The sequence below is a fragment of the Archocentrus centrarchus genome, chromosome 16 (assembly GCF_007364275.1).
Source record: "Archocentrus centrarchus isolate MPI-CPG fArcCen1 chromosome 16, fArcCen1, whole genome shotgun sequence".
NCBI classification, from domain to species: Eukaryota; Metazoa; Chordata; class Actinopteri; order Cichliformes; family Cichlidae; genus Archocentrus; species Archocentrus centrarchus.
In genome coordinates, this window is record NC_044361.1 from 20,903,673 (window position 1) to 20,927,269 (window position 23,597).

General features: G+C 40.2%; 1 protein-coding gene across 2 annotated transcripts in view; it reads right to left on the reverse strand.

The window, feature by feature from the left end:
• Nucleotides 1–22,403, reverse strand: part of aplp1 (amyloid beta (A4) precursor-like protein 1) — a 32,598-nt gene extending 10,195 nt beyond the window's left edge. For both annotated transcript variants that reach the window (XM_030749032.1, XM_030749031.1), the window contains exons 1-3: nucleotides 22,140–22,403; nucleotides 2,029–2,208; nucleotides 901–1,030 (exon numbers count right to left, since the gene is read on the reverse strand). In XM_030749032.1, coding sequence (XP_030604892.1) covers nucleotides 901–1,030; nucleotides 2,029–2,208; nucleotides 22,140–22,205 — 376 coding nt within the window. In that variant the 5' untranslated portion in view covers nucleotides 22,206–22,403. The remainder of the gene's footprint in view (nucleotides 1–900; nucleotides 1,031–2,028; nucleotides 2,209–22,139) is intronic.
• Nucleotides 22,404–23,597: the final 1,194 nt, after the last annotated feature.

Sequence of the window (23,597 nt, forward strand, 5' to 3'; positions counted from 1 at the left end):
AATCAGAGGAAGGACGGTAACTTGGAAGACTTAGATAAGGCTAGGGTGCATCATTAAGAACTGAAAGAGCATAAATGTGTAATGAGCGAGCACTTTAGACAAACTGCAGTTACTGTAGCAAGTCAAGGACACAAAGTAAAAATGTACTTTGCTTAAAATGAATGTAAAATATTTATTACAGAGATTATAAAGGCAGAGCCCTAGCTACTTCTCTTTAATAAGGTAAACCAAACAGAAATGAACAGTTTATAGTGTATATCCCATTTTTTAAAAACCAGTTCTTTATAAAACATTATCACTGCTATTTGTGCTCTTCATTTAGGATCATGGAGGAAGGAACACCCATATGAAAGGCACTGCTGTAGAAATCAAATAAGCTACAGCAGTTTTCACAGTGCGATGCATGAAAATGTAAGTTTTTACTGAACCCACAGTGACTTACTGTTCATTACCCTTTCATTCAGCCACTCGTCCATAGTTAGTCTATCTGGCCACCTAGTGGCCTGTTAGCATGCTTGGTCAGTACTGTATTCTGTCGCATGATCGGCACATTCCAGCTGTTATCGCTGCCTGTCTGCAGTTCTGATAGTAACGTATTTTACAAATGTGTAGCACTGACAGAGATGAAAAATGCTGCTATCTGAATGGTAAATTAAATATCTAAATCTGTGCTGCTTATTTTGTTAGCTTGTGTATTAGTTAGATTCACTACCCATATGGGAAAAAAAACCATCAAAACTAATCAGAATTATGGTTTATTTTGGGTAACTCAGATTAAATGGCAAAAAAACAAAAACAAAATCAAATAAAAAAGCAAGTAAATAATATAATAAAAAGAAAATCAAAATCAACTTTTTTTGTTATTGTGTTATGTAATGCAGTGACTTGTGTTTTTCTTACCCAGGCAGCGGTAGGGAAGCACTATGAAGGAGTGTGTCTGGCAGTGGCCCCAACCTTTCTTACACCAGGAAGGGATGGTGACAGGCCTTTTTGACTCCTCTATATGGGAGATTGAAAGCCCTGGGTACATCTGATTGCACAGGTACATGCAGAGATGACAGAAACACAGAAACAGAGAGGTAGAAGGACAGAACAGAGGGAATAAAGACAAGAGGAAGAGCAGATGGGGGTAAAATTGGTTAAAGATGAGGAATGGGGCAGAGCAGAAGTAGCAGGATCAGGGAAGAAGATCAGGGAGAGCGCTGTCAGTGGGGAGAAGACTAACAAGGGAGAGCCATGCAGTTTATATATATTTTTAACTTCATGAAGCATTATGTAGAGCATTTGTCTAAAGCCATATTAGACATAATCATTTCAATGGCCATTCTTGTCTTTCAATATTTCTAATTTGACACTGGACTATTTCGATTTTCAATTTAGGCCAATCATTTGAAGCGCAAGCACATAATGAGATTTATTAGTGAGAGAAATATAGCTGTAGCCTGCTGTCTGAATACACACTAAAACGCTTTCTTCACAAATATCAAGGAAAACGAGGGCTTTGTGTAAAAGCCATTTCAAATGCATAATATGTCAGCTAATCGCATTACAGTCCATTCAAGCTCATGTCTGCTGCTGTCTGTGGCAGCTATGTCTATTTTGGCCTCCAGATGGCGCCTGGCTGCCTTTTCCATCATAATGTCAAACTAAGGAGTGTGTGGACAGTATGTGTACAACTAATAGCTTTGCAACAGATGTTAAAGAGTACACACACAGCAGTAGGTAACGACAGGACAGAAGGTAGATGGTGGTGCAAGTGAAATAGTTTAATATTCCAACAGACCACCATCACTATATATTGATGAATATATAGGTTTGGTAGGACACGTGTTAGACAAATCAAATTAGAGAAAATGAATATGAAATCTTACTTTCCTCCTTTTGTCTGTTGCAGTTTTTAGCTGAGATTGTGAAACATTATTCCTAAACCAGCAATTTTATAACACTGCTGTTCTAGTCTGGTCTTCCTCAGAGCTGTTTAGTTTTCTTCGGTTTTATTTCATTCCCCTGTAAAGTTCTGATTCCTACCTCCTGACAGTAGGACTGGATTTGGCTGGGGTCCTTGAAGCAGCCCCGGCGGCCCCGAGGATCCGGTTCCCACTGGCCAGTCTGTGTGTTCATGTGCAGGAGCTGACGGCCACAGAAGATGGCAATCTGTGGCTCTGCCACCTGGGGGCCTGGCCCGTTCACCTCAGCCATGGCCAAAGCCTAGAAAGCAAAAGGGGAGGGGTGGGGGCAAGACAGATGAGGAGGAGTCAATATAAACACAGTGGCTGAGAATATTGTGTCTGAAGCTCATCCATGCCGGAGAGACCACAGATAATTCCTAAATGCACTCTAGCACTATCTGACATTAGTGTGAGAGCGAGAGAGAGAAAGATTGAAAGAGAAGGGGGAGCATGTAGCGCAAGAAAGAAGAGGCTAATGTGGGAGACTGCACACTGCAAGCTTTACGAGAAAACTTGAAATTCAGAAAAGATCCATAGACGAGCCACTGTTCAAATACCCCAAAATGAATGAAAGGGCAAATTAAAAGCCTGACTGCCAACCGGTGGGCCTGTGCTCCCTGTTTGCTGACAGTCCTGACATCTGAGAAAACAGGGAGCGGATGGTAGTAGAAGGTGAGGGTCTGTTGCAAAAAACACTGCTTCCCCACTCCCTTCTCCTTCCCCTGCCTTCTAGGATGTTGTTATTGATTGTGGGATATGTTGCCTCTGCCTGGGGGAGGACCCAGGGGACCCCACTAGAGGAACAAACAGCAGCTAGGGCTGGGAGTCAGGTGTTAATACAAGCTCATTGACCGATGCACCACTTCACTACATTAACACACAGGACAGAGACAGAGAGAGCCCAGGGAGGAATAAAGAAGGGGAGGGGCTGAGGTGGGGTGGGGGGGCTCTAAAAACAGAACAAATATGGACTTCTACTTTAACAGACCTAACAGATTTTATTTTAGAAAACATAAAAGAAATGAGCCCTAAAGTTACATGAAAAAACAAAAACCAGAAGTGTTTCATGTTCAGCTGGATCCCTGACTCATGTTTGCTGGAGAAAATGAGACATTTATAGAATATATTCAAAGACTCCTGCAGGTCATGTAAAGTAAAATGTAGGCTTCTTAGTAACAGTTGGACAGAAACATTCATGGAGATGATGTGCAATATTATTTACTGTCTAACCATGAAATGCTGTAAAAAAGGCATCCCGCACCCCAGAGCCTGTATACAACCCATATCCTTTCATCTGCACTGACAGACAGAGAGACAGACCTACTGACAACAGACAAGATGAGCGACGCTGAGCCAATTAGAAGGAAGTTGCCCAAAGGGAAGAAATAGAGGAGAAAAAATATGGGAGAGTGACGCCTGATCAAAGGAAAGCCCTGCTTTGGCCAAATGGAGCTAAAGTGTTTGAAGTCCTAATTAGAATTCACACTGGGTAAAATAAATATATAAACCTCTCTGAGTAAATGTACAATAAATATAATAAGCCCTGAGCAATCTATGCATTATAATTATGCTGGGCAGGGTTTGTGTTTCTGCATGTCTTAGCAGATTTCTTACAAATTGCGCATCTACTTTTCATTAGCGCTCAGCGTTTCCCAAAGCAGTTTTTTTTTAAATTTGTGAATGACTTTACAGACTTCTTTAGAAAATGATTCACATCTATTCATTTAGATTATTTGAATATTGTTTAGAAATTTCTTGCACAGCTGCTGAAGGTGACACAATGAACACAATTTATGTCAGTTAAAATCAAAAACTGCTTCCAGGGTCATAGACCGTTAACAAAATGCTCATAAGTGGTAGTTATAATTTGAAGTCTGTCATTATCTATAGTGATTTGAAAAAAGTACTTTCTCCCCCTTTTTTTTTTTTTTTAAATGCGTCAAAACTGACTCACTAAAGAATGGTGCTCGAGCATTTTTGGCTGTCAACACTTGGTAACACATTCAAGGGGATAATTTACCCAATCAGACAAGTTTCAGGTGCCTGCAAGTCACTGCAAGTTAATAACGGCAGCAAAGATAAACAAATGGAAACAATGGCTGCTTAGAAAAGCAAAGGAAATATGTTCCAAAAGTCTAAATGTCTTGATTTACGCAACTTAATTTCCCAAAACAATATGACGTTGAGGAAAACTGTCATTTACCACTATCTCAAACTGTACTGCCAACAGAAATAAGCCTCTGGTGGAAATCACAGCATACGTTAAGATTCTTGTCAGTGAACGCAGTTTTTCATTGCAACCACAAATGCAAAACTCTAAGCAACTTGTAATCAGCACACAGTTCAGAACCTTGCACTGCTGATGGTGTGGCGGTGCATTAATGCTCAGGTAACTAGCACAGGTAACTTGCATGTCTGTAAAGCCATGATTAATGCTGAACAAAATATAGGCAAAAGTACTGGGCGACCTATATATTACACCTACAGGTGTGTTGGCAACTTTTATACATTATATATTACATTCTATACATTATATACGCTTGATTTTACACAGTTGTTGTAATGGGACTGGAAACACCTGAATTCAACGATTAAGAGGTGTAGCCCAATACTTTATCCATACAGTATATGCTGCTTGATCGCAACAAAACAAAACTAAGCTACTTGCCTTAAATCCAGAGCTACAACCATCTGACATCATCTCAACAAATAATATGCCAATGAAGGCCTTGAATTATTTAGCATATTAAATTCAGTGCTACACTAGAAAGCAAAAACTCCTCTTAAAAGAAGAGATGATTCAGCACAGCGATGAATATGGCCCTGTGCCACATTTTTTTTGAAATGTGCAAATTAAAAACATATTTTTAAATAAAGCAACACAATTTCACAGTTTAAACACCTGATATGTTGTACTATTGTCTTTTAAATATGGGTTTAAAAGGTTTGCGAGTCAAAGCAGTGCAGTGATTAACACCACTGCCAAACAGCAGGAAGGTTTCAGCCAGGGCTGAGCACGCAGCCACGTTTCCCTAGAGCCTGTGTGGGTTTTCTCTGGGTGATTTACTCCCACAGTCGAAAGACATTCATGTTAGGTTAACTGGTGATTCTAAATTGGAAGCGGTTATGGGTGTGAATGGTCTGTTGATGTGTTAGCACGGTGATGCACCAACAACCTAGCTAGGGTGTACAAAGTGTTTAGGTTCAAACGCTTTAATTTGTAGCTTCACATTATTAAATGTTATACCTCCTTAAAAACCGACTGTTGCTTGTTACTGACGGAGCTGAATTGGATCGTTTAATTGGTTAAGTGTACTGTAAGATAAGCAAAGGGGAAGACTGCTGAAGTTGCTGAAACAGTCTGTCTAGAGTAGCTGCTCAGCAAATGTCTAAATAGATATATATCTTTGAGTCAGGGAAGGTCAGTGCCACAAAGAAGGAAAAAAAAAAAACAAAAAAAAACTTCCGGATATTTGAGAAGATAACCTGGCAGCTCCCCCTGGCCCAACTCTCATTCTGTCCGCTCTCCACTACTGCACTTGCAGAAAATCAATGCTGAGCGACTGCAACTGTATCGCCACGTTCCCCCAATCAATAGCAGTCCATCAGGAGCCTGAGGCCCTGACCTCCAGCCTCACAAGTCTGCACTCCCAATCTCCAGCCAGATGTATGACTAGATTAGAACTCTTATGACATCCCCGCTATAAGCAATACAATTTTAAGATCTACGGTATGTAAATTTCTGGTCTGTCGCGCCACGAAGAAGCAGAAGCCCTTGTTTTTGACCCAGACAAGTAGAAGCACTTCTTCTCCACATTTTTGTCACCACTACAGTCATCACATAAACATCACTCAGATGCTGAAATCACATAAGCTACTAGACCCATTTTACCCTGCTGTGTGAATACCACGTAATGTCTTTGTTTCACTGTTTTGTGTCCTTGTATTCTTACGGCACTAACAGGAACCATCATCAACATACATCATGCCTATTTATTCTTACTAAAATGGTAAAAATGCTTTTAAGAAGCATTAGTCGGCAGGCATAAATATATTTTATGGTATTTCACTTTTTTTTTTTTTAAAGAAATGGAAAATCACTTAACTCAATGCTTAACAATCTCAGAACATTTGCCAAGGCTGTCTATGAATCTGATCATGACAGCTCCTATGTGTCATACCCCGGTTTAACGCAGTCTTTATCTCCAGTGAATATTGCCGCTGAGTGTCCATGTTTTGAGAACACACGATGTTCATTGGCTTTCTTTATTTGATCAAGCTGCTCATAATACAACTTTATTATTGCATCACACTAAGTAATCTAGCTTTTAAAACTAATCTTGACATATATTTCACAGCACAGCCATACTTGAATGCACATGTTGTTCACTTCAATAAATAGCATTATGACTATCGCCCATAAACTCTAGACTAGAGTGGGCACTTCCTGGAGAAACTCCAGTGCGATTGCTAAAATCTGCTGCAGCTTGCTTGAACCTGTTGAAGCTGGCAGCAGCCAGTAGTTTTACCTGGCGAGCAACTGAAATTAGGAAGCACGTTTGTATTTGAAAACATGCAGGAGAAGCCCGTGAGAATACTTTACAGCTGTGATGTTTTCTAACAAGTGACACTTCAATATGAGCTAAATGACTGCTAAGTTTTAATTCAGTAAGCTTTGCAGTTTTTGGGGACATTGAGGATTTTTTTTCTATTATCTGTTAATAATTTATTAAATATGACAGATATCGATCACATATTTATATATTATAAATCTAATCATTGTGAGAATTTAAGAACAAAGCTATGCTTCTATGCTTCAGTACATATGAGAAGTAGCAGTTTGCACTGTGCAACTTTCATTTTGTTTCTATAGCATCACCTGGTGGCAAAATTTGCAGATTTTTTTTTTTTTTTTTTGTGGCTTTGGAGTTAAAGCAGTTTGAATTGATTTGACCTTACCAAAAAAATGAAATTGGTAACTTAATTGAGTGCAAAGTCTACCTTGTAAAGGTCAATTGCAAAAGATGTTCTCAACAGGTCTTGGCAGAAGATACATACTAACATTCATCCACTTTCTTTGCCGCTTATCCAATTTGAGGTTGCGGGCATACTAACATACACACAACAGAGCCTCTGCTGGTAGCAATGTTCTGTATATGAAAGAAGCTTTGACTCTTCTTCTGCTTATCAAGCTAAAAGTCAAACGTGTCCTTAAATACAAGGTTGTGAGTGGAGTTCAGCTCTAAGCTGAACTCCACTCACTGGAGTTCCTGTGCTTCACTGGAGGCTTACAGAGCTGCTAGCATGGTGGTAAATATGTTTATATGACTCACACATTTCAGACATGACTTAATAAGCATAATTTAGACATCTTCTCTGAAGATTTTTAAGCTGTTTATAATTTAACCAAAATAGGTAAGTAATGTTTTCAAATATCCAAGCAGTGTAAGATGCCTTCATCAGAATATTGCTTTCACTAGATACACCAGCTGCATAGAAATATTCTTCTGAAGGATTCGGCTTTCATTCAGTTAAAAATAGCTTTAGCTACAATGAATTCATCACATTCATGTCCTTAGAGTATGCATTTTCGTCAATGTTTTATGTGTACAAATTAATTCCCTTTCAAATAACCAACATGCAGTACAAGAGTTTCAGTGCCTTCCTGGTATGTAATTCCCATTTTAAAGCCAATTAGACTTCTGAGTGTTTACACTGTTGTGGTGTGACCATGGACACTCTGAACACACCGATCCAGCTGGCTTCCCAATAATGCATCGCAATCTGTCAACAGCGACGCTTCTCCAGTAACAGACAGGTTGCAGAGCTGCTTGCCATGTCTCAGGGAGAAAGTGCTGTAGTGTACTGAAGCATCTCTGTACAGTACAGTTTACACGTTGGTGAGGAAGTGCTGTTCAAACATCCTGAGCTCCACATATCATGTCCTTGTGCTGATGAGGCTGAACAGGCAGACAGCCCAGAAGCCTGACAGCTCCCCACTGCAGGGGCTGCTGCATCATTAATAACAACCTGGTGATATAAAGCCAGAAACATCGATTGGCTTTCTGCCTTTTCACCAGATTCTTTGCCTCCGTTAGCTCCCTTGGTATTTTATTATTATTCCTCTGCTCTGCTTCTCCATATCCACTGCATACTGACTGTGCTGCTTTGTAATCACGGTTGTAACCTCCACAGCAAAAAAAAAAAAAAAAAGCATCACAAGAAAAACTAAAAGCGCTCACAGAGACAAGCGCAGAGTCCACTTGGACCAGACGCAGTGGAAATTTTGGTTCAGATACAATAATGTGTGATTACACTTAAGCAGATGCCTTTCTAGGAGAGGAAATGATGTTATGAGCACACAAAATAGCAGATATGATCAGCTGTATGCTGAACATAAAACTGACTTGTCTATCAGGGGCGAATTTGGGCAGTGCATTTACATGTTCCACCAGCATCTTCCATCCTTCTCTAATTAAATTTTCAGCACCTGTTCCACCCTTATGTTGCAGGATGACTTCATCCTCTGTAATGATGCAATCTCTTGGCCCTTGCAGGCAAGCCAGAGCAGAAGAGGCAGAAGAGAGAAGCCCACCCATCATTTGTCACTTTTTACCAACTGCTATTAGACTGTAGACTGAAGAACCAAACCAAATGGTCCTAAGAATTCTGCTAACGTGCTGGGAGGAACTTTGCTTTGATATCACAACTAATTTCAATGATTCTGCTTTCATGTCTGCATGGTTAGTGTGTCTATAGTTTTTTTATTTATTCAATACTTCCTTTGTTATCTTACACTCTCAGCTCCATGCTGTGCATGTACCTACATGTGTGCTTATCATGTGTTGTTGTGTACGTATAAATCAACTTTCACTGGGATATACTAAGACTTTTTTAAGACCTGATGATTAACGACAGACAACAGACCCCTGAGGAGCTAATCTTTACTAATTCTCTTCTACTCTACAGCGATCTTGTGTGCAGTATCTTACCTTAATAATGACAGTGATTGGATATTTGACAGTTTTAAACATCACAAAAGACAAAATGCATTTCATAAAATGAAAAGTAAGTGTGAAATATGTGCCATAAAAATGATTTAACAGGCACTCAGTAGACATTTATGAATTTATATTAGCAGATCTGGCACCACTTTACCTGTGTATACCTTGTATAGTGGAATGAAAGTTTCAGCAAAACTTATGCAGTACACATTTGCTATCAATACAATTTGAAGTCAATTAATTCCCAAAGACAAGATATGATTATGTAGGGATCCATGCAGTATGAGAGGAGAGTAAATTTATGTTTGTAAACTTTAAACAAACTCTGTGAAAAGCCTGATTAGTTGGATTGCTCTTGATTAGTGTAACACCGTCCACCACCACCATCACTCGTGTGGAGAACACACCCACACCCCGTGTGAATAAGCCTCTTACATGAGTAACCCATACATTTATGAAACACACACACACACACACACACACACACACACACACACACACACACACACACACACACACACACACACACACACACACACACACACGGGCCTTTATCTTTGTGCTTTTCTGCAGCACAGATGGCTTAATAGTGGGTGTCTTCCTGCTCCTGAGCCCCTCCTTCTCGCTTTCTCTATTTCCCCCCCCTCTCCCTCTGCCTCCTCTAAAAGCTGATCCACCTCAGCCTCCCTATCCTTGATGTCCCTCTTGTCTCCCCTCTCCCTCCCTCACAGCTTTCACACAAAGTGTGACACTCTGGTGTTTGGCCCCTCTCCCTAGACTAGTGCTAAATGGCCAGATAGATTTAGGGGCATTCATCATTGTAATCATGTTGCTTAATTATTCATAGGCTCCATCAGGCCTCTTCCTGGTGTTGCATGTAGTTATAAGAGGGTAGCCAGACTCTCATGATGCAGAAGGGACAAAGGGGGATAAAGCAGGTTAGCTGCATATTGACTCATTATTATACAGCTCTAGATAATGGCTAATTGAAGCCATTAATTTTAAATTCAGACAAGACTGATGGGCAGAGTGGAAAATATTATATTGCATTTCTTCCTTTAGCTTCCTACTGTAAACCACACATAGTTGCAGTGTTACGTATTGGATAATAAACTGTATAAAAAAATAAGAGAGAGGCTTTTGGTTTCAGAAATGTGCAAACATCACAGGCTACATCAGTTCAGATTACAGCGGTCCAGCCTCCAGCTGGGCATACTGGGAGCAGATGGCCCTATAATCACCAGGGTTCATCTAGGTCTGGAACAGCAGCCAAAGTCAGCTCCCAATATTTGATTTAATTTCAAGTATAGCTTAAAAATACAGGACATGTCAGCTGGCATCACTGCAAGAGACTCCACAGAGCTCGAGACTGGCAGTGCCTACCGTTTTATGACTGAGGTTATTTAGAAGCAAAGATGTTTACTCAAAGATGATAACCTATATCCAAATAGCACTCAAGAATCTTCCCTATCATAGTATGTGTTTCACAGAATGCCTTACACAAAAAGAAGTAGGTTAACAGTCCATAGGATTATCCACATGCTCATCCGAACTGAACTGATGCCCAGTAAATACTATTTAAGCCTATATACGTAAGCTAAAATGCGAAAAAGAGCATCTTGTTTTTATCATATACTCAGAGTTAATGTTACATAACAGGCTAGATTTGCTAGCGACCCCCCCACCCCCACCCCCCAATGCCAGCTAGAAATTCTTAGGATCCATCTAATTTTACTTCTCAAATTAATATTGCTGAAATAGCTTAACTGTCGTGGATTTCAACAGCTTCGTCCTTCTTTTGTGCCTGAGTCATTATTAATATTAAATCTCAAACATGTTATTCAGTGAGAAAAATTGTACAATAAATGTTGCAACTTTAGATCACAAACATGGTAAGAATATGAGTCAAAATCAACTTGAAAAAAATTTAATAAATTAAAATTTCCTCTATACAATTCCAACCACCATCAGACAGCACCTAAGTCCTCTAAAAAACCCCTGGAAAACCCCATGTTCTGCAGACTACTGCAACTGAGCCATAGGAAAAATTTAGATTTTTGTCTTCTGTAAAAGCTGCAGTGTCATCCGCGAATCCCATGACTTTAACTGGATACAGACCTCCCACATATACAACAGCAGCATGAAACCCAGCCAAACAAACACAAACAGGACTCACTTTACTCAAGATGAATATCCCGTTTGAATATCCTGCATCTCTCCTTATGATAAACTCCTTAACTTTACTTCTGTTGTGCATGTAATAATCTTGCTTTGTTTTCAGTAAATGTTTCACTTTTTTCCCCATCTGGCCTTCTTAGCAGCTTCTGTAAAACTTGATTATAGCACAAAACGAAACTCCCACAGAAGTAAAATAAATTTGGGGTGGTGTCCCCAGTTCAATGGAAAGGCAGTATTTAGCTATATTCAGACTGAGGTGAGTGATTGTGATACTTGTGTTGCATAGAGCAGCTATACAAATCTGCCTCTCAGTTCCACCCACGTTTCAACAAATGCCTTATCTGAGTCACGCACCATAATGACGCCACACTGTGCGTGTTTTTTTTTTTTTTTTTTTTTTAATTCTCCAGAAAAGACAAAAAAACACAAAGCATAGCTGGTCATTTTCACAAGCCTTTCTATGCAACCACCTCCTGCAGATATGTGGGAGGGAAACAACTGCGTAATAATGTTTCACAAATCCAGCCAAAAACAAGAGAGAGTCCGGAAACATTATGTGCCTGCAAGATTCTGTTCCTCCAGCACAGCCAAGCTGAAATGGTTTTTGTCTTAGCAGTGATGAATTTCTGATGTTATGTAACACAGCTGAACCTCCTTCACAGTTAAGCAAAAACAACAGGGGGATGCCAGGATTTTAATGCCAAACACTGTGAGCCTGCAGATGCAATTTCAAGCTGAAGAGGTACCTCGGGGGATTGAAGGAATCAGCAGCTTAGTAGAGATTTGAGCGCTGCAGGTCTGTCTGAATCATCCTAATGTCAACACAATTGACATTGAATAGTGGATTTTCCTTAGGCAGATTGAGAGTGACACAATGCACTGCAGCTCTTCAAATCTGTATTTATGCTATAAACACATTCAAACGGTTTGAGTAATGTCTGGGACTCAGTGCTTCAAATTCCTATTAATAAACATTTTCATGCCTCGGAGAATATTGTTTATTGGCACTGCTAAAATGTATTATACACATGACTTATTAAGACAGTTGTTTTCTATTACAACAGGCTATTGTTGCTTCTTTCTCCTACATAGTTAAATGACACATTTTACTACTAATAACACATAAATAAGCTAAATCATGCTGGGACCACAACGGAGCAAAGGGCAACATTTATCTATTTTCAAGGATTTTAAATGTTCTAAATATGAGTTATATATTAGAAGCACACTTTAAGCTGTCTCTCTAAAACTGGTAAACCACCCTGAAACCAAACTGTGAATTAAGCATGGAGATTAGGAGATAGCATGGCTTTCAATTTAAGACACAGGAAATATATTTAGATGATAGCTTAGTTTTGCAGCTGAGTAAGGTATCAGATGAGTGTGTATTTATGCAGGGGAGACAGGACTGGAAGTCTTAAAGCAACATCATCGTGCCCTTGAGCATCTTTTAAATAGATTAGGCCAATCTCAAAGCCTAAATGAGGGCATGTTTAGGTTAAAAGACTGCAATAATTGATCCACTTAAGGACAGGCTGTCTTTCCATAGTGCCCCCAACAAGCAGCAGGCAGCTGGCATCAATAAGATCTGATCTTGCCTGCTTCTTATCTTGCACTTTTTGCTTATTCCTCTGTATTTTTCACTCGTTTGTCTTAGCAGCAGATCTGGATTCTTTCTTCCTTGGTATTGTCCTTTGGATATCATCTACACTTTTTTTTGAGTACTGCACATAACTGGTATCCATATCCCCTTGTTTTGCACTTAAAATCTTAACAGATTTTCCAGTGCTTGCAGCATTTTGGTAAAATCGCATGAAAGTGGCAGAAGTTAAAAAATTATGAATTATGTTGCAAGGTTTTTTTTCTTTAAATAAATTCTAAGGAAATGGTGAATTGAAGCAGTTCAACTATATCTAGTGTGAGTGTAGATATATAATGGTAAAGCTATAATAATATCCTGCTTTGGGAGAGAGGCAGCAAAAAAGAAGAGGGGGAAGAGGGGCAGGGGTGGAAAATGAGAGGTTAAAACATTCATACATCTCTTTGCTTCTGTCTCTTATTTATGCACATACACAATTCTCATCACTGTGCCAGCTCCCCTGAGAGCCTGTCTAGCAGATGCACCTCATGGAAATGAGGCTTTGAGGTTATGTGCTATAGGTTGTGTGAGCCCAAAGAAGTGAGGCAGAGTAGTATGTGCTGCATGTAAATATTAATATCATCACTACTATTACTATGTGTATATATTAAAGTAGAGGTGTGACCAATAAGGGAAAGCAAACATTTCTATCTTATTAGTGGTGGACACCCTAGGAGCCATACCACACACAACAAAATAAGTATAACTGTATGGTATAAAACAGCCTACTTCACACCACGTTGATTCAGTGCTTTCATTCAGAGACATGTGGTATCACCACAGTGAGGACAAACTGGTCTTTTAACTCCCAGCGAGAGGTCAGAATGCACACGAGTGCCGATAAAAGAGCCCAGCACGGCCAGTGTGACCCCTGTAGCTGCAAAAGCATATTGAGGGAATAACCTCATCCTCCCAGGTCTCTCATACAGCACGGTTGGCCTGCTGTTCAGAGTGATCAGGTGCTCTGTTAATGAACAGCAGGACAAACAGCTATAGCAGGGTCAGCTGCTGCTGACTTGTCAGGCCACTTACAAAAAGAAAACAAACCAAGAAAAGTTGATGAAAACCTGCACAGCGTGGACGGTGTCACTCTCCCACATTTTACATCAGCTTCCGCTCACTTGACGTCCCCTTCATCTGTTTCATCAAACACGTAAACACTGTTTTTTTTTTGTTTTTTTTTTAGTCTTCTTCGCCACATTTTCCCTCTCAGCATCACTTGGCCACTGAGGGTGGTTGTCATGGTAACACCACCTACAGGAGCCAGCTACCTTCCCTGTTACCGTAGCAACTGGTTCCCTACTGAATTTCAAGCATCTCTCTCGCTTCTCTTCATTATGGATCTGTCTCAATCTCACTTTCCCTCTCACATAAAAGAGTCGCATATGTTTGTTTCAACTTTCCATCTTCCTCAGGTCGCCGATTGTTGGCTTAATCCTCGTTAGTTAGCTTTTTCTCATCACTGCCTGTTGGTTGATTGCACTCCAGATACTTTCCATAAACAATACTGAGAAAAAAACTTGATTGCTTCCCCTATATTGTACTTTTTTAACCATGCAAGTGCTGTTAATCAAATCATGAAACATGTAAAGAGAGTATACAATACAGTATAATCACTCATTAAAGACTATCAACTATTATAAATACCGACAATACAATAATGGAATAAACAGTAAAACATGTTAACAGTTAACTGTGTTGACTAGTTTAACTTCACTCTTGGTGACAGCATTAAATTGTTTTCATTCTTTTTTACGATCCCTCATTGTGGCTGAGTCGGTGGCTGACCGTAGAATGTGTAATTCCTCCTTGCTTCAGGGGTCACCCAGCCTCCGTGCACACCTGATGAGCTTTCACTTTAATCAGGCTCAGCAAATGTTCATCTTTACCTGACTTCTTTCAATTTGTTCTCACACAAAGTCTTTCAAAAAAGAAATGATGAGTTACAAATTTGAATCACCCGATTATATTCGGTCACCTGCGAGTCGGTTTAAATAGCAAGCTGGTGCCACTGCTATACAATCCTATAGAACTATCAAGCACAATCTGATAAATCAGATGACAAAATAATGATGTTAACTGAGATCTTGTCAGGCTGACATGTCCTGTCTTACTTTGACTCTGTGTTATTAGACTGGACAACTCTGGTGAGATAATGTGTGCTGGCTGTGCAGTCTGCAGTAGATTAAATATTAGTGTTATCTCATTTCCTCTGGATATAAAGTCTCTGCAGCCTGCCCAATTGAAGAGAAAATGATTTAATCATTGAGACAATCTGTACAAAAAGACCCCTCACATTATGTTATTTTTCCAAGTTGGAATAAGTGAAGTATCTAATCTGTCAGCTTAACTTGTATAAGTATTGGCTGTTAACTGGCACAGCTCAGCCATGGCAAACAAATGACCCAGAGCTCAGAAAAGAATGAAATAATGTGTCTCTCCACATCACTGGCTGAATCTGACTGTTGACAGTTAACTGCAGTCACAACAGCACCTGATTTTCTTTATCCTCTATAAATATCTGCAACACCACCACACTCCATCTGTGAAGACTGTATAGAACGGGTGGAGGAACATGCTATGGGAACACTTTCAAAAGGAAGAGAGGTGATGTTTGGGAATCCTAAAAGTGCACCCTCCTCTAGAAGAATTTACATCCTAAAGCACATAAACACCGGTAAACAACGACCTGCTGATCTTCATTTTGGGGGTCAAGCGTCTCTTTTGAACAACATAAATGCACTGATGTACTTGGACTTAGCAGTAAGATAACAGGGAGAACAAACTAACTCTTGAAATACGCTGAGTTAAACTGGTTTCTATTATACCAGAGATTCCCCCGACATGAAATTATGGGCATATATTAATGTTTAAAATGACAGTTTGCCTGACGGGCTGTTTGGTTAGTTTGTTTAGTTGTTATTTATTCCTCTTTTAGTGTCATGGAAACAAAGAAATCATTATTAAAACATAACTGCACTGATTTAGTCTTTCAGCTCTTTATCCTTCTGACTTTGATCATTTTGCCTGTGCAAAATGCATGTAAAACTGATGCAAAAAGTGAAGCTAAAGCTGTGGTGTCCATGCAAATTCATGAGGAGCAAGACAAATAATCCTTTGTCTCTTGGTACAATTCTAATGCTCCAAAACAGCTGACAGAAACACACTTTGATGATGTCAATTTTATAATGTCAAAAACAAATCAGTGTGTAGATTCTGAATATTGCTACTGCTGATTGCAATTGGTCTGTTCATCCACCACAGACAGCAATAAAAGGAACAATTCTCTCCATATATTTTCCACCCTTACACCCTTTGTTTGGCCATATCAGATAAAAGATGCTTCTGGTCGTGAGACCAATTACCACACTGTGCATTTGTATTCAGTGCAGAGCTGCTGACATCATGCCACATGGGACACAGATAGTTATTTTTGATTGGCTATTCACCATTTATTGACAGCAGTTGAAATTTGACCTCACTTTTAAAGGGGATGAACTTTGATATTATGGGTTGCATGTGTCAACCTGGAATGGAAGTCACATTGCCTGCAGTAGTTTTTAATTTGGCCCTCAGTGTTGACAAGTGGGAAGTTCAGTGGGAAAAGGACTGCAGTCAGACCTCTGAAAATCTCAGAAATCAAGGATATGTGGCAAGGGGCAGAAAAAAAAAACTAGGGGTGAGGTGGAGAATGAATTATTCAAGAACAATCAAAATATACACAAGAAAAGTAAAAAGATGTCACTGGCTACTGAGCGCTGCTGAGGCAGATGGAGAGGCAGCATCTGAGGGAGGAGGGGTAAGGAGTGCCCTTGGGATGTGGCGGTGGAGAACAGAGGAGGCAGGGACAGAGAGAGAAAGGAAGGACGAGAGGGGCTGAGCCAAGGAGGAGACAGGCGTGGGGATTTTCCTTTGTATTATGTAGAATTAGGGTGGGGGAGAGGATCTGAATGGTGGGGAAGTAGCAGGGCACACATAAAACAGGTAGCATGAAGAGAGGGGGCTGGCTTCTGAGTGCTGAGAAGGGAGCATGACAAGTGCCAAAGCTATGCTGACACGCGAGAGCCCAGTCCTTTCCATGGCCTTCAATAATTGATGCAGCTTCTGCAGTGTGCCATCTTTATATAAAAAAAAAAAAAACAGCGAAGCGTGTGCTGCATATGTCTGTGTTTGTGCTTCAGAATCCTCTGTCAGTGCAAGTGTGTGACCTATTTGTTACCAAGTGATTTCTACCCATCTTTGTTCAATTTGGATTAAAGTGTTTGAAATGAACTTTTTCTCCTTCTGAGGGAGATGACAGAGAAAAATGGCTTGCCAAAAAAAAAAAAAAAAAAAAAAAATACATCAAATCTCCTCCATAACTGTTTCAATGCTCTTCTTTGGAATATTAATACTGGTTTGATTGGTCTTTGTGGAACCAACAACCTTGCACACTCTTACACAGTCAGGGTCATTACTAAATTAGATTTTGCAATTGTGTTTTTATGCAACTTAGTTGTCTTCTGTGGCCATTTTTTTTCTTGCCTCTACCAGCAGCTTAGGATGAGTAGGAACAGGGATGGTTTCCTCCACAGCACACACTCCGCCCTGCAACCCACACAACACTCTGCATGCTCTACATCACTTCCACTCTCTCTTCTCCTCTGTTTCTCAATTCATCCACTGTGCCAGGGCAATCCCCTCTTTACCAGCCTTCAATCTCTTTCACTGTGCACTCTCTCTCTCTCACTCTCTCTCTCACTCGCTCTTTTTTCCTCCTGAACATGGAGGACAAGTGTTATCTCTACACTGCAGATGTTTTTGAGGGGGGTGCCGCTGAAACCTCCCACTGGCTGCGGCAGGCCTAAACGGCACGCTTTGCCCTGGTGTTAAACTTTTCCACAGAAATACAACCCATTAAGCTTACTGAGGCAGTTATGAAGGATGTGAAGACCTCGGGCAGCAGTGATATCTCTGCCCTGCAAGACTCCAGAGAGGAACCAGAGCTGGATGTCATCAGCTCGCCTCTCAATCCCTCTAGGTGACAGTGGACAAACTTATGATGTGCAAACACAAATCTTCCACTGCGCACATCAAAAATGCACAGTTCCATCTCGGCTTCAGCTGGTACAGACACAGGTGCAAAGAATCATAATTGAAGTGCTCCAAGCTTGAAATTGCCCAATGAATCTCTCTCTCTCTTTCTCTCTCTCTCTCTCTCTCTCTCTCTCTCTCTCTCTCTCTCTGTATATATATATATATATGTATATATATATGTATATATATATATATATATATATATATATACATATATATATATATGACATTCAGTATGTGGATGATGAAAGGTAAAGTAATCTTCAGGAAACTGGGAGCAGCTTTAATCTGAAATCTTTGATTACACATAACCTAAAACGGGCTGCACAGTCTGGGAATCCAGCGAAATTAACTCATCAAATGCAGCACATGATGACAGGCTATAGAGATGACACTAAATGATGAGCCCCCTGAGCAAATATTACTACACTTTAAATTAGAAATAACTCTGTGTTTAACCGAGATCTATAATTTGAAATATTTCAGAGAGGCCAGAAAACAAGATGAATCATCGTAAGTGGGATTTGGCAGAGGTTCCCTGAACCTATCAGGAGGATGCCACGTAAATGTGCAATTAATGCGAATTCATTTTCTGCAGAGAATCTGGATGAAGTCTACGCCCGGGGATACACAATTGTACACTTTCTTAATTTCCACCCAGGCTCTCAAAACAACTGGCAGCACAAATGAGAATGAAACCTCCCGACAGTACTAAGCATAAGGCACTGTTCCAGTGTGATGGGTTGCAACAATTGCCCAAAGGGTGCATTAATGCCATGCATTAGTTTATCAACTCTGGTAACAAATCCATTGCTTTACAGTGGTTCTTTCCTGCAGTACAGTGTAGGTTTCATTTAGCAATGACTTTGCAAGATCTAATCCTGGAACTGTGCATGCATGTGTGTGTGTGTGTGTGTGTGTGTGTGTGTGTGTGTGTGTGTGTGTGTGTGTGTGTGTGTGTGTGTGTGTGTGTGTGTGTAAACTGGGAAACTTGGAAAGGAAGTGAGATATGGAGAACAGGGGAAAAACATGTGATACAACAGAATGGTATGTTTTAATGCCCACTGGCACACGGATATAGCAGAGAAAAGCAAGCACACAGGAATCCATTAGTGAAATACGATTATCTCTTGGCTCTAAAATTAATTAAGTGAGTGTAGGGCAGTGTCTGTGTGTATGTGTGCTTGTGTGTGTAAGAGAGAGAGCTCTGGTTGTCCTTATCTTGCTTCTTCTGTTTTTTTTTGTTTTTTTTTAAACAAATCCTCTTTTGTTACTACACTGAAAGGCAGATGGGAGTGGGAGGCATTTGCGTCTGTATGGCCCGAAATTGCTACTGCTGATGAGGTGGCAGCGTGGGGTGGAGCAGGTTACACAGCAACTTTGTGAATTACTATTTTATTTGATATGCAGGTTCACTAAAATGTATTTCTCATCTTTCTTGCCTTTTATCTTCTCCACATAATTTCTCTCTCTCTCTCTCTCTCTCTCTCTCTCTCTAGCCCCCTTTTATGCGCAAAGCTTTCCCACATAATCTTTTGAAACAGCGCATTTGTTTCTGGGTCTATCCTCCTGCCTCTGTACTGGAGTGCTCAGGCACCAGTTTGCACTGCAGTTATTTATCTTGATAAATAGAGAACTCAACTAAAGCTGAGCATACCTGTAGACTCTATAGCAATCTATAGTAAACTCTTAAAAAAAAAAAAATGAAATATGGCTACACACACACAATCACTCCATGATTGCTTTCTTTGTATCATTCCTGTACAGGGATGCTCAGGCCTCTGTCTAAAAACATACTGCAAAGGTATATAAATTTGTCAACTGTCACAGATTTTTGTGCAGCCATTTCTGCAGTAGCAGCTGTTTCATTAATATCTCTGGTCTTATTAAACCATTACGGGCAATGATGCAAATCACCAGACAAGAACTGTTCAATGACAAGATCAGATTTTGTTTTTTGGGGGGACCAAGACCAGTCCTTTATGGAAATGTTTCTATTTCCAGAGAAAATAATTTGAAATGCAAAGATGTTTCAGTTTCAGCTTCTCATATGCATATGTTTGCTGATTCTCTCACATTTCTGTTATTATGTAGAATACCTTCAGGTGCTGATTGGACAAGATAAGCAGTTTGAACATGAAATCATGATGAGTGTTTTTCTTTTTTTTTATATTTTGCAGGCCAAATAAATGGTTCTTTAAGAAAATGTGTATTTTAATAATGGATAATGAAAGACATGCTAGCTAAAGTATAGTAAAATAACTGGAAAATGATGTGAGAAACTAATAAAAGATCTTCGTATTGGTGCAAAAATTCTCTCAAATCCAATATCGGTGGCAAACAGAAATCACCACAATTTTCATGACGTGTGACCAAATGTGTGCCATGTTACCCATATTGACCACTCTTATTAAAAATGGGAAAAGCTCCTAACAAACCAAAGATTCATCTGCTCTTCATTCAGGTCAGATTACACTACACAAGTTCACAGGGCTGACATGAAGGTGTTTTTTTCTCTGACCTTTTGCATCAAGGAGAAAACTGCTTTGTGTGTCAATTTGCTAATGCGCAGAGTGCATCGACAGGTAAGTGCTATTAAAGCTGAGATAGCAGGGAAGCTCTTACTGGACATATGACACATGTGACAGCCTGGCAAAAATGTGTCGGTCCATTCACAATAAGAACACAGGACAATGCTGAGTATGTGCTTTAGCTACAAATAAAGGCTTTATGAATACAAAGTACTGTCTCAAATTTCCATTTTCAAGTGAATATGCTCTGTTTAAATAGTACACAATAATAGAGAGGTCAAAACAATTTCACACCATTCATATTTGAACTGTATTCATGTTAAGTGAATTAAGGGAAGCTGACAGTTTTATTAGGACTAATACCACAGTGTAATCCAGCCAGTCAACCCTCTCAATGTGTAATCTTCCCTGTAAACCTTCACAAGCAGGTCTCCTTGTATGAAGCTAAAGCCTGTTCCTCGGTATAGCAGTAATCCCACTAAGGCTCTTACAGAAGTGAAATCATTTCAGAATGAAAGGAGAGGCTTTATGACTGCTACAGACTCACTGTGGATGATGGTTAATGAATAAACAGCTCACAAACTATCTTAAGATCCATCTGAACCCCCGACCAGGGTGCTCTGTGTGCCACCTCAGACGTTAGAAGCAAATGCAATCACTCTTCATTAGGAAAAACGTGTTTGACCTGAGCCACAGCTCTGGCTGGGACATCATGACTCATCTATCCCCTCCTCCTCCTCCTCCTCCTCACCCCCCCCCCGCCCACACACACACACACACACACACACACACACACACACACACACACACACACACACACACACACACACACACACACACCCCAACACCACCAATCCTCCAACTTGCATTCCTGCCTGATGATGAGTGACTGAAGAGTTATTGAGAAATAAAGGTCAAGTCCATTAAACTGTGAGTTGACTGTAAGTCACAATGAGCCAGAGGGGTGGGATCTGGAGTAGCTGGTGGCCCATTTATCTTTCACTCTGTATAAGAGACTTTCAGTGCCTACCCCTACCTATGGGGTAGGCACTAAGATATAAATCTCAGTATAACACTTCCCAGCATCTTATGAAACAAGAGGTTTCTGCACAAATTTGTTGTCAAAAGTCTGACAACAAATTGAATTCCTGGCTCTTGGGCTGCAAGTTATTAATCAATTCAGTGTTCTTTCATGAAGACCAAATGTACAACAGAGCACCAATTGAATATGCATGATGGCTCCATCCTGCTCAAGAGCTGCAGCACTTCTCTAAAGGACGGATGCGAGCTGATTTGCTCCTCTGACAGCGCCAGATGGGGTGAAATGAGATGGAATTTAATCTCCGTCCTTCCAGAGAAGCAAAAGGCCCGTAACATTCATCATGTCAGTACAGGCCCAGGCTTGACGCAGCGAGCCAAATATACTGTAAACCATCTTCACGAAGACTCTCCTGAGCGTGGGCTTTCATTTACATCATATATCAGTATTTGCATCTCAAACATTTTCACTATCACTGCATTTTCGTGGGCGATGTGTGTCATTACTCTAGTTGACACGGGACGGTGCATTTACAAATTAAACCTGCCCTAGATGATTGTGAGCAATCTGGGGAGAGCAGAACTCTGTGCGTGGTACGTACAGAGCAGACATGAATAAAAAAAAACAACAAAAAAAAACATTTTGTCCCGATCGTCATTCAGTGAACGAAACAACAATACTGCAGCGCGCTGTTATTAAAGACTCCGACTGTCTTGCTCTTACCTCGACGTTTTTCCGCACGCATAATGACAATACAGCCATCAATATAGGTATTGCAGTATGTCCCATTTTCTCGCCTTCTTCTGCCTCTTTTTTGTGACGAAGTTGCTACTATATAATAACTGATTCCAACATAAGCTGTCTGGTTACATCGGCTGAAGTGATGGACACTGCCTTCCCTATATATCTCCTGCGTCTTCCTCCTGTTCGCTCTTGCCAACGGGCTCTCCAATGGCAGCCTGGGCTTTTATAAGGATGAAGTCTGACAGAACCAAGCCCTGTTTCTGCGGGTATTTATCACTGACTGTACGCCTGACGTCCTCGCTGTGGCTTAGTATAGAGAGACATCTGGTGGTGATGAACTGGAAATGCAGGCAAGGCAACCGCTCACTTTGTGTGTCACATTAAGAGAGAGAGAGAGATTCACGTGGTTTATATATCAGCCCGTAGTGCTGTTGCTGTTCGAGTTCAAGAGAAAGCATGCTGACTTAATGATATTGTCATCTAGAGAATAATCACGAAGCTGAAGTTGGTTTCCGACTGCAGCTTCCGATTCGGGAAACGGCTAAAGGGCCATTCCACTTAATTTTTCGCTACCTTCAGCATCTTTAATCTGCTCTAGTTAAAAATCTACAACACCTACACACTTCAAACCTGGACTAGATTATTCTGCACTAATAGAGTATTTAAAACCAAGTGTGTGATTTGTGAAACCTTTATCTGATTTGTGAAACTTCAATAAAGGCACATTTCAGCACTTTTTTTGCATCTGGATCACACTAGAACTGATCCAGCTCCAAAACTACAACACCTACACACTTCAAACCTGGACTTGCAGTGGGCGAAGTCATACCAGCAGCTAACAACACAATACTATTGGAAGGGCCATGTGAAAAGTTATTTTTTACAATGACAGCCTGATCACAATGAATTTAAAAAATAAAAACATTTGTTTAAAGAGCCAAAAATAAATAAAACGAGAGAAAATACAATAAAAAGGCATGAAGGTTAATAAAGTTAATTGAAATAAAGCATTTGTGCTGCTCAATGTCTGCCACAGCAGATTTAAACTCAGAGTAGTTTATTTCATTTTAAAAACTTCTGCAGCTCATTCCACATGCACTATCACTATTACTATGATGATATTTAGGACTGAATAGTTTTGGGGCCTAGTGGACAACATAGAGTGTGAAGTGGAGTGTGATGTACAGTTTAAATAGATGTAAATGATGAATTTAAGTTTGAGATCTGTGGCAGTAATAGAAGGTTGTCTGCAAGGAGAGAAACAGGAGTCAAAATGATACAAGGACACACTGAAACATGGTAGTGGGATTATTAAAATCTGCTAGGTGTTTACCAGCTTTTAAGATGGACACCTGCAACAAACTGACTACACCCAGAACAACAAGAGGCAGCCCTTCATTCTTCAAATGTTAGAGCTCCTGGTTTGCATCTTTCTGG